The following is a 12,891-nucleotide window of genomic DNA, read 5'->3' on the forward strand; positions in this document are numbered from 1 at the left end:
CAGTCCAAATCATGTCAAGGAAGAATTGAGGTTGTCGGTTTTAGATGAGTAATATATTATAAATCTCTCTCTCTCTCTCTCTCTCTCTCTCTCTCTCTCTCTCTCTCTCTCTCTCTCTCTCTCTCTCTCTCAGGTCCGATTTGAGAATGTTAGCTGCAAAATTCTGGGCAGATTAATTCCAGAAATGTTAAGAACTTATAATATCGTTGAGGGTAAACATTTGAAAAAATAAAAAGATACCTACTTTGTAGGCCATGACATTTTATTTTATAATAATAGCACACAGGTCTTTCCCAAACGAGACCAGTTAATTAAAATTCTGCGTCGATTGATATAGTTACCTCTAACTCTGTGTAGGGAACATGACTTATACGCCAGATTACATTAAATTATCTCTACCGCAGTTTACAGTGCAGTATCTCCACAGCCGTTCACAAACTAAATCTTATAATCACTTGTTTCAAGAATTGTTCTCATAACCATGGACTCTAAAGGTATGTTTTTGCCTAGGCAAGTTCCCTTTAGCAAGGTTATGTGACATTGTCTAATTAGGTATATATTTATATGCTTAGAAAACCATTGGAGTAAAAATTTAGTAGAAAGCCATTGAATCAAAAGCTTTCTTTTATAATTCTGCTGAAAAGAGGGTCACTTTATGCTTAAAATTGTCTGGTTGTCAAATTTATCGTTCCTGAGATGCAGGTAAATTAAAAGGAAAGATTTTGTAGAAGCAAGCATATTGCTTTTGCTGAGCCAAAGAGAAGGTCATTATATCTGTTCATTTCCGGCTTGAAAGTAATTTGAAATGAGGGGTTTAGAGATCTGTTTTGTTAAATGATTACTGCAACTCACTCAGAAAAGGATCACAAACTCACTCAGAAAAGGGATCTGAAACTCAATCAGAAAAGGGATCTGAAACCCACTCTGAAAAGGGGTCTGAAACTCAGTGAAATCTACTCAGAAAAGGGATCTGAAACCCACTCTGAAAAGGGATCTGAAACTCACTGAGATTTACTCAGAAAAGGGACCTGAAACTCACTGAAGTCTACTCAGAAAAGGGATCTGAAACCCACTCTGAAAAGGGATCTGAAACTCACTTAGAAAAGGGATCTGAAACACCCAGAAAAGGGATCTGAAACTCACCCAGAAAAGGGATCTGAAACACCCAGAAAACGGATAGCATCTCTCTCTCTCTCTCTCTCTCTCTCTCTCTCTCTCTCTCTCTCTCTCTCTCTCTCTCTCTCTCTCTCTCTCTCAGGATTAGGACCGATTTCACAAATGGAGCTGTGTAAATCTTGGCAGAATGATTTCCAGAACTTGAAGAACGTTTAATAGCATATAATAGCTTTGAAGGAAACATTTGAAGAAGAAACCAACACCTACAGTTGGCAAAGACCTTATTTTTTTTATAAAGCGCACAAGTCTTCTCCAAAATAGCCCAATTCCCCTTAAGTCCTGCGTTGATTAATAGAGTTATCTCTACGGCAAAGTGCAAAATCTCTGCAGAAGTTTACAGTGGACCAATTAAAGTCTTTATAATCACGCCCGTGTCTAGAATTGTTTTCCCAACAACTTGAAAATTAGGGCTTTACCTTGTATAATTCTCTTTGGCAAGGTTAAGTATTATTGACTGATTATAGGTATGTATTTTATTGCCTAGCAAGCCATTTATGTAAAACAAGGGCGGGAGTCGTTGACTTACAGTTCAGTTTAAGAGAGAATAATTACACTTGCATCTGTTTAATTGTTAACTGATTTATCTCTCATGAGACAGGGGTATTATGAGGGAAGGTTTTGTAGAAGCACCGATCTTACTTTAGTTCAGTCAAAGATAAGGTAATTATGTCTTTGCATTTCCGGTTTCAAAGTAATTTAAAAGGTTTTAGAAATCTTTTTTTGTTCGATGACTGAGTCTCAGAAAAAGCATTGCAAAACTAACTCTCTCTCTCTCTCTCTCTCTCTCTCTCTCTCTCTCTCTCTCTCTCTCTCTCTCTCTCTCTCTCTCTCTCTCTCTTTGAAGAAAGGTATAATACCTTTAGTATTACCACGACTTTTTTTTTTATCAGCACACAGATTTTCTTTAAAAGAAACTAATTAATTTCCTGTGTCGATTAATATAGTTATCTCCTATCTCCAGGTCTGTGTAGAGAACACGATCTCATCGCCAGTTTACATTAAGTTGTCTTACGGCAGTTAACAATGCAATATAGTCTGTAGCAGTGTACAACGGACAAATTAAATCTTGATTATCACGTGTGTCTCTCAAATTGTTTTCATAGCCATGAATGCTAAATAGGTTTTTGCGTAATAGTGGTTTCTGGCATATTTTTGTTTGACTAATTACGTATATATTTTATTGTCTAGTAAATCAGGTTAGTAAAATCAAGGAAGGAATCGTTTAACCAAACAACTTTCTGTTATTGTGCAGTTAAAAAACGAATAATTATACACATACATCTATTTAATTGCCTAGTTAAGTCTTTTATCGTTTCCGAGACACAGGTAAATTTAAGGAGAGATTTTCTTTTTAAAACAACACATCTTGCCGTAGTTTAATGCATGTCCTGTCTGAAAATGATTCATATTGTAAGCTGTAGAGAAAGTGAGGTTTATAAAGCGCTTGTTTATTAAATGGCTGAAACTCGCTCAGAAAAAAGTAGCAACAATCTCTCTCTCTCTCTCTCTCTCTCTCTCTCTCTCTCTCTCTCTCTCTCTCTCTCTCTCTCTCTCTCTCTCTCTCTCTCTCTCGAAAATAATTCTTAGGTGCAGTTACTGTTTGCCGTTGATGGAAAATTATCAAAATGAGGTATTTAAATTATTTTGTCCTCGATTTAATAAGTTGTGGCACGAGAGATTATAAGCTAATCAACCAAAGTATTTTTAATACTTCCTCTCAACGAAAAATTATTCGGCAATAGGAGTAATTGTTACATTGGCGTCTGACGTTAGAGACTGCAAAAATCCCAAAAAAATTTGTTTCAGAAACCCCGTAAAGTTGTATCTTTTCTTAAGTGTTTTCTTTTATTTCCCCTCCCAGAATGTATTATTATCCTATTGCATTAATAAATGGTGTTTGCAACATCCCTTGGGCCCGTTGCTATATCCACATTTTACCCTTTTACTTCACCTCCATTCCCGCTTACTTCTTTTGATCTTGCTGTCCAACTCCTCTAGCTGTTACTTCGTAGTTCAACTGTTTTCTACCATTCCCACCTTTTACTCCTTGTACTCCGTTTCCTTTGTTTCTGAAGAATCTCTCATCTTGATGTCCAGCCACTCCAAGTCCCCCTTTTCACTGTCTTGGTTGCTGAATGACTGGAAGTGCCCCCGTGCTTGGCTTGACGACCTAAATTTCATAATCAAGCTATTATGCCATTGATGAGATGAAATTACTGTCATAATAGCGCCAGCAACGCAAATAACTTGACTAATGCGTCTGTTTTGGTAGTTAATGAAATAGGCCAAGTCCAGTGCAGTACATCATTAAGAACACCGACGCAAAGTAGGATTTTATTAAATTCATTCGTTGCCCATAATTTAATTCGGCTAAATTCATCATTTGATAAATTATTATTCAGATATTTTGCCTGACAAGCAATTTACGGATATCACTATCAAAGATTGGTTTTGCTCTGTTACATTTTTTCCTCTCCACGTTACCAACTTTAAAATTGTATCGCTCCTACCCTTAGCTTTTGTAGGGTACGTTTGCTTAGATGTGCAAAGTCGACCCTACTTTAAAGAAAAGTCAAATAGTATAGTTTTGCGTTCCTTGCAAATAGTTCCATGTCTGGATAGTTTAGGCCACGGTTGTAGTTTTGGTTTATATGTGTTTTGTAGCGTTTTTTTGTTTGCGAATAATACCCAAATTAATATGAGTAAAGACTTCCTCATCGTGGTTTAGTCGTTTATATTTGCGAGCATTGAAGTCGCCAAATGCAGCTATTGTAGCACGGTGCCCAGACGATTGGTACAGGACGTATACGTAAATTTCCATTTAGCTGTATTTTAATTTTATCGTTACCTTGTTCAGATAACATTCCGTAATAAGGGAAACGCATACAGTGGAAAAAGTGGCTTAATCTTCACCAAGCAAACTATTTTCTACTGCAAAAAAATGAGTAAATAAATACAAACTGGGAATTATCGCCCATAATAATCTCCAATATTCTGCGTGTAGTTGGTTTGTGGATGACTTGGAAGAAAATCAATCCGAAGAGTTTTCATTTTTCGAAGATGCAAGATGATTTGTCATGTGAAGGTCGGTAACAATTTATGAACAAGATTTTTTTTCATTTTTCTATAATTAGGATAATTTATCACGTGAAGAGCGGTAATAATTTGTAAACTAAATGTCCCATTATTAACCTGCAAAATTTTGAAAAGAGGTAATGAAAAAAAATTCAAAACAGGAATCGTAAACACGATTAAAATTACGCTTGGCATTTTTAACAATTTAAACCATTCATTTGTGTGAATTTGCGGACAGTTAATGTCTGGTTCAACTGTAATCATCTTGTGATGATTATCAACAGGTAATGAACATTGTCAGTAACTTTCTAATCAGATAATAATATTTATACAGGTATGTAGATTGGTCTGATAATATAATTTATAGAATCTTTTCCCATGTTAATAATGAAAGTGTAGGAATGAACGATTGGGGTTTCATTTCGTATGTGAAAGTGTAATTTGAGCGAGATCTCGTACTGAGATATAAAAGATATTGTTCCTTGTTTTTCTTGAAGAATAAAGGCGCCACAATAGTATACATAATATGTATATTATTGTTAAAGACATCCGAGACGCAATACATATCTGTTGGTCCTCATTGTTTTTCAGCGGCTTAACTTAATTTTGGTAAGCAGCGTCTTTCGTTCCTCATAGATTCGAGTCATTGTTGAGTACTAAGTTATATTGCCAAGTTCTCCATAGATGTGCTGCTATTTGATATTGCTAAGTGCTTATTGCATATTGCTGCGTCCTACTGTTAAATTCATTTTGTATATTGCTAAGTAATACTGCTATGTTCATGTATATTGTTTTGCAGTGCTGCTAAATTCATTAAGCTTATTTTCTAATGGTACTGCTGAATTCACGAACCATATTTTTTTTTAAATAGTACTTCTAATTTTATATCACTAATTTAATTTTCTTTAGTAGCACTGCTATATTTATGTCGTGTGTCTTAGCTTGTGAGAACTGCTCAATCCAAGTCCTAATATATTGCTAAATAATGCTGCTTAAATTCATATCATTGCATTATTTTACGTGGGCTCAGATTTGCGTACGAAAATAATTGTATAGCGTTCATATATATATATATATATATATATATATATATATATATATATATATATATATATATATATATATATAATGAAAATATGAAGGACCGTTTGTGTATCCAGGAAGGATATTAGACTGTAAGTTTTGAAATGCGCTGTTAACAGTGGCATTTGAAATTCTTTTTTTCCCTAGTTTTGTATAGGAACTTGAAGTATTCAAGTATTGTAGATTCAGTCTGGTCTCTTGATGTGATTAATAATTCTTGAAAGGCTGTCTTGAGGAAGTGTGGTTTAGCTATGTCCAAGCATTGAAGTGCGATTATGCGCGCTTTTAGTGACTTGCATATAGAGCAATACTGCATCCTGTTGAGCAGTTAATTTTATTCATTTTAAGTACGGAGAGAGTTCTTTATTAGCGATTCCTTGTGTCAACGCTCATTTTAGTGGGACCTTGTGAAGTAATTTTCTGAAAATGCAGCAAATCTTAGGTTTCTTATTCAACGAGAGTGAAGGCATTTCCAAGGAGCTGTATTTAAATGAAAGGGATTTTTCCTCACGGCTCTTGTTAAATTAATGTTATTTCATGGAAGTAATTTGCCAAATGTCATTGCTTCAGAAATTGGTTGAGATAGCTGCCTAAATTCATTATTGCTTATGTCTTTGCGTTATGCTAAAATATTTACCGGGTTAGAGTTCATTGCATATGTAAGTTGTGATGTGGGTAGTACTGAGGGAAAAGTAATATTGTGATTTTCTTCAGGTACCCAGTTCACTATTGTCAAATTCAAAGATTTATTTGAATATTTTGGGGTAAGCCGAAAGTAGTCCGGATGAGTGGGCGTGTTTAAATAATTTTATTTATAAGGTGTTTCAGCTTGTTAATTTTGTAGGCATTGTGCTATCCCTTAAATTATTGTTGTGCCAATGCAAGAAAAGTATTGGGAAGGTTCATTTTGGTAAAATTAATCGGCATTTTTACCACGCAGGAGAAGTTATACGAAGTAAGGTACCGTATAAAGAGGTTGTCGTTCTACTACGGAATGCATAAATACTATTTCTTTCGACGGAAGGTTAAAAAAATGGAGTAAAATAGGAAATGTGTGAAAATAATGATGGAGTAGGAATCTGTTAACAGCGAATGAAAATAATATGCACGTGTCTGGTATATATGAATTTATTATGGCAGTCCACAGTTATTTTTCCTTTAGTTAAACCCCGTGGTGCCTTTTGAATATATAAATTTAAAAACAACCGATTTTTCACGTTTAATAATTGTCCGTGGATATGATGATATGATGTAATTCATCATACATGAGATTGATAAGTGATAAAAGGTTTTTATCCCTGTCATTTATTCTTGTTCTGTATTTATTTATTTTACCAAAGCCATTTACAAGCTCAGTGTAACCGTTGTATGATTTGCAGTTTTCGAAGCGTTGTGTTATTGGTTATTCTTGATTCGCGGTGTATTTACCGAATTCATTTCTAAACTATCAATAACCTGTTTCCGTTTTAATGGATCGTCATCTCACACACAAAATAAGGAAGTCATTATCGTGTTCACGCTGTTGATGCTAAAAGGTTTTGCTTTATTTTTATGCTTTTTGTGTATTTAGTGGTTCACACTCAGAGAGAGGAAATGGGGGATTTTCTGTAATTTAAACTAATGTTTAAGCATTATTTAAATATAAAAGATAAAGTTTTTAAGCATTAGTTGTGTATGTATGAAAGATAAACCTTTTTCACTTGCTTTGTGTTAAATAAAACGTGTAATTGATGATTGTGATGTAATGTTGTTGAAGTAGGTCTTTTAATGTTCCAAGAGAAAGATGTATCATCCTTTCCACAAGTTTTTACTCAGTACATTGACTCCCAGTCACATTAGGGCATTCTCATCTCTTTCTGTCTCAGACACAAGCTATACATACTTATTGTATACACAGTCAGATGTATTCTTCTTAGCCACGAAGATGAAATATGATGATGTATTCCATTATGAAAACGGAGGAGAGAGAAAAAAAGAAAGAAAAAAAAAAAAAAACGGAAATCCAGGTCTAAATCGGTCCCAGCAGGTTCACCCTACATCCGGCCTCTTCGGAAGAGGCCTGATCGAGGGAGAAACTGTGGGAACAAATTAAGGCCCGAATTTCCTTTCTTCCTCTATTTCTTTCCCTTTTTCCGGTGGAATACACTATCACGTACGTTTACAGTAGATATGCGCAAACATTTTTAGTGTCACAGAATGGTTCTTTGACATTGCTAATTTGATATAAATGCATTTGTTGGTATTTCATAGAATTTTGCGGTATGGGTATGCGTTTGCAGGCTAAGTCCGTTTTCCTAGAATATACTCGGAAAAAAAAAAGGATAGTCGCATGTTTAGAACTAATTTCATATCAGTTTTGCCCTAGGTTAATTATTGTTGTAAAATGTGTTTTCAGTTGTACTCTCATCTACGCTGCATTTGTATGGACAGGCTGTTTTGCGGATGTTTATTTATGTGTGTATTGTTTTATATCCCTAAGATGTGTTATTTTAAGAGTGCTGTTATTGCTTACCTTAATTAAATCTCCAAAGAAATTGTCCGGGAATATTTTGTTGTAAGAGGTGGGTGGTAAATATTCAACTGCTTATTGGACAGCAGTTTCTTGACTGCTACGTCAAAATGTAAACAGTAGCTAGTATAAATAGCTTAAGTTCAGAATACCCAGATTGAATTAACTCCAGTAATGACAGAGAAACAAATGTTTGTCGTGAAGTTTTATGAGACTTGTTAGACGAATCCGTAATGAAAGAAGAAGCGGTCACGCTTGATAACCAACTCGACGGAAAGGTCAAGGTACAATGCAGTAACTGTAATTGGCTTGAATTTCTGAAATGCCTGTCGCTACATAAGCACTTGCATGTCACGTAGTATTTAGTATGTCACCTTAAGAAGGGGTGTATCATTGGGCCATTGGTTGCTGGAGGGCACAATTCTAGTAGATCAGTTCATTAAATAAACGTTCGTGCTTGCTGCTCAATGAGTAAAGTTTTTGAAAAATGTTTTGCCATTTTTATTAAAAGTTATCGGAGAACTGTGAGAAGGGGTTTGTTAGTCATGCGTTTATTCTTGCAAAGCGCCTTTTAAATCAATTGCATACACTCTGAATACTTACTTCGTTCATTGTATCCTCCATTTTCCATTTGTAATTCAAAACAACCTTCACTTCAAGTTCTTGTTCGAATTCATTATGAATATATTTATATGTAAATTCAACTGTCCATGTGCCGGTACGTACGGGCTCATGCTTCCAAGTATTACTCCGTAATGTTTCAGAATTTCCCATCCGTCTGAAGACTATTTTGAAATCCTGCATTTTGCTCATTGTAAACCTAACTCGTCGTCTTGCAAAGCGGATTTTAGGTATTTCTTTTGCTCTGAAAGTAACTGGTTTTAGGAATTTGCTTCGGTCACGCATGGGCTCTTGCTTTTCAGTGCGACTCCGTCAAGTTTCAGAATTTCTCCTCTGTCTGGAGACCATTTTGAAATCCTGCATTATATATACTAATTTTTTTTTGTCACCCGAGTCGAGGCGCGTCTCTGCACAGCCTCGTCTTGCAAAGAGGATTTTGGGTATTTCTTTTGCTCTGAAAGTAGCTGGATGTAGGAGTTTTCTTGGGTTCCTGGCTTTTTTATGTGATTGTAAAAAATGAGTTGCTTTTTCGCTATAAGAGCTTCTAATTGTGAGACTTTTAAGTGCGGCTTTTGTCCTTGTATGTAAAGTATGCTTTCGACCTTTCCTGGTCATTTATATGTATGTATTAATGTGTTTTTCATTGGCTCTTTAAATTGTCAACATTTTTTTTATTCGCCATAAATAATGGGTTATGAATTGTGGTTCCCATTTATGATTGTAATTTAAATTAGAGTTCAGGGCATTTATTTGTAGTAATCTTGCAAAGGTTTTTGAATTCTGAATGTAGAAAACACCGAAAATAAAGGGGCAATAGTTTTTAATTACTTAATGTTTCACCAGTTAAAATTTGTCACTGGTACAAAGCTGCTGTTTCGGAGATATTTTTTAAGGCGTATGTTAGAGTCATGGTCATGTTAAATGTAAACGGAATGTCATAACAGTGATCTGTTATTTTTTTGTTTAGTGCCTTGGGAGTCGATATATTATAGACAACTTTATAACCGATGTAAACTATATGAACTGCTGCCTGTTGTTGTAAATGCTATGTTATTGTTACGATTATTATTGGTGAGGAAATCCACAGTGGTGTAAATGTCATATCTATTAGAAATATAGAAACTAGAGCTTTCTAGAGTCTGCGTGATTCTCCTTCTCAGCCTTAAAAGGAGATTCGAGCACGATCTTGAAAGCTCTCGTTTGTATATTTCTAATATACGGTATATTTACATTTACACCACTGTGGATATCTAAGCCGTTTTAGTGACTCATGCTATTATTATTATTATTATTATTATTATTATTATTATTATTATTATTATTATTATTATTATTATCATCTTGCTGTGAAAGTTAGTTCTGCGTTCTTTTAAAATAAATGCCGTAATTCCACTGACCTGTTATTGATAACACTAAATATTTGTCCTGTATATCGAGCCATCTAGTCGTATTTACTGTAGATCGGATTCCAGCAGCTGCAGAAAAAGATTGATGATGGAATCCCAGAAAATAATTTTTTTTCTATTTGCTCATTTACTTCAACAATAAAAACGTTGATGTAATGGTGGAAACATACTTTTCATTCTTTGATTCAAGCGTCATAAAGAAGTCTATAAGATCAAAATTATATGTTCTTAATGCTATTATAAATAACGGTAGGGTAGCCGTATATATCGCGTGCCACAACCGTGCATGCAAGTTTTTGTAAGCATGCATTTTCCATGTGTTTTGCCTGTGGTATGATGAATTTCCTCAACCAGTTCAGATAAAAGGAAAGCGTTTCGTCACGTCAGTATGCAGCTTATTCATGACTCTGCCCTGGTTAGGTAGAAGAATCCCGAGTTCATAAGTATTGTGTCGCGGAAATTTCAAAATCTTTGAAAATGGTGTTACTGAGCTTTCCGAGGCCTCAATCTTTCATTATAGATTTCGATTGCTTATATTGTCCAACAGGCTTCAGTGATTTCTACTTTGTGGCCATTGAATGTCAGCTTGCTGCATTAGTGGATTACATTCTGTTTAAAATGAGCTTATTAGTTTCTCTAAATACCAGCGGTGTTGTCCATGTAATTACCCCGAACTAACTTGCTCTTTGTAAAGGATAGGTATATAATGTGAATTTTGATAACTACACCAGCTTACTGCTAGAGTATAGAGTGGCGTAAAGTAAGTGAAATTGGGGTGTTTGGTATCGTAGAGTTATGAAATGAGAGAAAGTCCATTCTGTAACCAAGGTCCATGTACAACCTTGCGTTTAACATTGCTAAGAGGTGTTTGCAAAGAGAAAATTTTCTTCAACGTGGTTTTTTTTTTATATATATAAAAGGAACCGTGAGGTGTTTTTTTTTTCAGCTTGGATTTTAAGAATTTAGGAAGAATGTAATTATTTTTTCAGTTTTTTTTTGCAGCAGGTTAGAGTTGTTATTTTCACATTATAACATTTTTTTTTAGTGTTTGCAGCAGGTTAGATTTATTGCTATTTCCACATTATACCAATTTTGGTTCTTTTAGTGTTTGCAGAAGGTTAGATTTATTGTTATTTTCACATTATACCATTTTTTTTTATTTTTTAGATTTTGCAGCAGGTTAGATTTATCGTTATTTTCACATTATACCTTTTTTGTTTTTTGCAGTAGGTTAGATTTATCGTTATTTTCACACTTATACCAAAGGAAATAAAATTTTGAAATAATTGTTATTGATTAGAATATTAATTTTTAAATTTTTGGGTTGTATGTGGAGTGCATCTTTTGCTGACATTTAATTTTTTATTTGCAGACAAATGGTGGCTAGGAGCATACAAGAAACGCTCCGAGCCGTAGTGACTATACCTAATGATGTAAATACGGTGCTGCAAATTATGCATTCGCTCTCGTCCAACGATGGTGAGTGTTCCGTTTTTTTTATTGCAGTTTTTTCTGTATTGCAATTTTTCTGTATTTTATTGCATATTTGTGTTGCAATTATTTTCTGTAATGCAATTTTTTCTGTACTTTTACTTCAAATTTTTTTGTATTCTTATTGCAATTCTTTTTGTATTCTTATTGCAATTTTTTTCACTTAAGCCGTTTTACCTATCACGGGGTGGCTATAGAGGAAAATTGAAGACTGCAGTGATTACAGTATTGAAATGCTTAAATTATTCAGTTATTTTTTGCGTTTGAATGAAATTCCGATTTCGTCAACTGCTGTTGAGATTTTTTTTTACAGTTTCATTTCCTCAGTATTAAAAATCATTTCCTCAGTGTCTATCCGTAATAGGTTTGACAAATTAAATGTTTTCGTATAACGCTGATATTGACTCTAAGGAAATTAACTTATTACAAGGTTTCTCATTTTGGTTGTGTGCGTAGAGTACACGATGGAATGTGCGTAACTTTTAGGCGTTTGAGCGACTTATTATATGAAGGATCTCTCTATCTTAGTAAAATTTCCATATGCGTTGACCAAGAAAAAAAAATGATGTTAATATTCTGGTAATGTTTTGGAAGAACGGCGAAACGGTACCGTAATCTTGGCCAACGATTTTAAGAGAATAGAAGTAAAGACCAGGATATTAATAAGAATTTGTGCTGTAAGTAAACATGTAAACACACGTGGGTTGAATGGTATAAGGTTGGTAATTTTATCTAAGTTGAACAAAAAGACTTCTGAAAAATCAGATTTAAAACCTTCAGTTCGTATAAAAATGTAAAATTATAACGAGAATACCTGAGAAGACAATAATATGAAGTCGGATATAAAAACAGAGGACTCTATATCATAAAATCTGTGAGCGCGATCAATTTTATCTAATGCTCTAAAATCTGTTTAAGAATGTTAATTGTACGTAACCGGTGTATAACAGCTACTTGAAGGCTTGTCAAGTTCTTTGCTAAACGAAGCTTCGAAACGTAACGGAACTTGTGCTTCTCAACAGCGAGAGGAGGAGGAGAAGAGTGGACGTCCCTCAGACTTCGAGGTTCTGGTCGAAGTGGGTCACCAGCTAGGTCTAGTGTGCGTTGAAGTCTCCAAAGACACCATGACGCCCACAGAAAAACGTGGCTGTAGAAATTTTCTCCCTCCTGTTTTTTCACGAACGATTTGAATTTTTTATTGGATATCCGTGATATTTTGCTCGAACGTTTCGGCACGGAATATATGGAGAGATCGCTATTGTTCTCCTGTAAATAATCGTTCCACAGTGTAGTCCAGGGAATCACCTTTTAAACATAAATTCGTAAATTATGTTTTATTCAGTGGAAACGCGCGCGCATTCACTCTAATATCCAAGGAACTTTAGTGGTGTTCCCATATTTATATATATAATGTAGTAAGCTCACCAGATTTTGGCCAATTTTTTTTCTCAAATGTATTAATTTGATTATCCAACTATTTATAGCATATCGTTTCTCTCTCTAGGTGTTTTTATGAACATTTGCGTGTCA

At 34.7% G+C, this 12,891-nt stretch overlaps 1 protein-coding gene across 10 annotated transcripts in view; it reads left to right on the forward strand.

Annotated features, from left to right (window-relative positions):
• LOC136831506 (serine/threonine-protein phosphatase 4 regulatory subunit 1-like) overlaps window positions 1-12,891 on the forward strand; it is a 424,185-nt gene that overhangs the window by 362,011 nt on the left and 49,283 nt on the right. For all 10 annotated transcript variants that reach the window (XM_067092038.1, XM_067092036.1, XM_067092037.1 and 7 more), the window contains one exon: window positions 11,243-11,349. In XM_067092038.1, coding sequence (XP_066948139.1) covers window positions 11,243-11,349 — 107 coding nt within the window. The remainder of the gene's footprint in view (window positions 1-11,242; window positions 11,350-12,891) is intronic.

This window comes from Macrobrachium rosenbergii, chromosome 48 (assembly GCF_040412425.1).
Source record: "Macrobrachium rosenbergii isolate ZJJX-2024 chromosome 48, ASM4041242v1, whole genome shotgun sequence".
NCBI lineage: Eukaryota > Metazoa > Arthropoda > Malacostraca > Decapoda > Palaemonidae > Macrobrachium > Macrobrachium rosenbergii.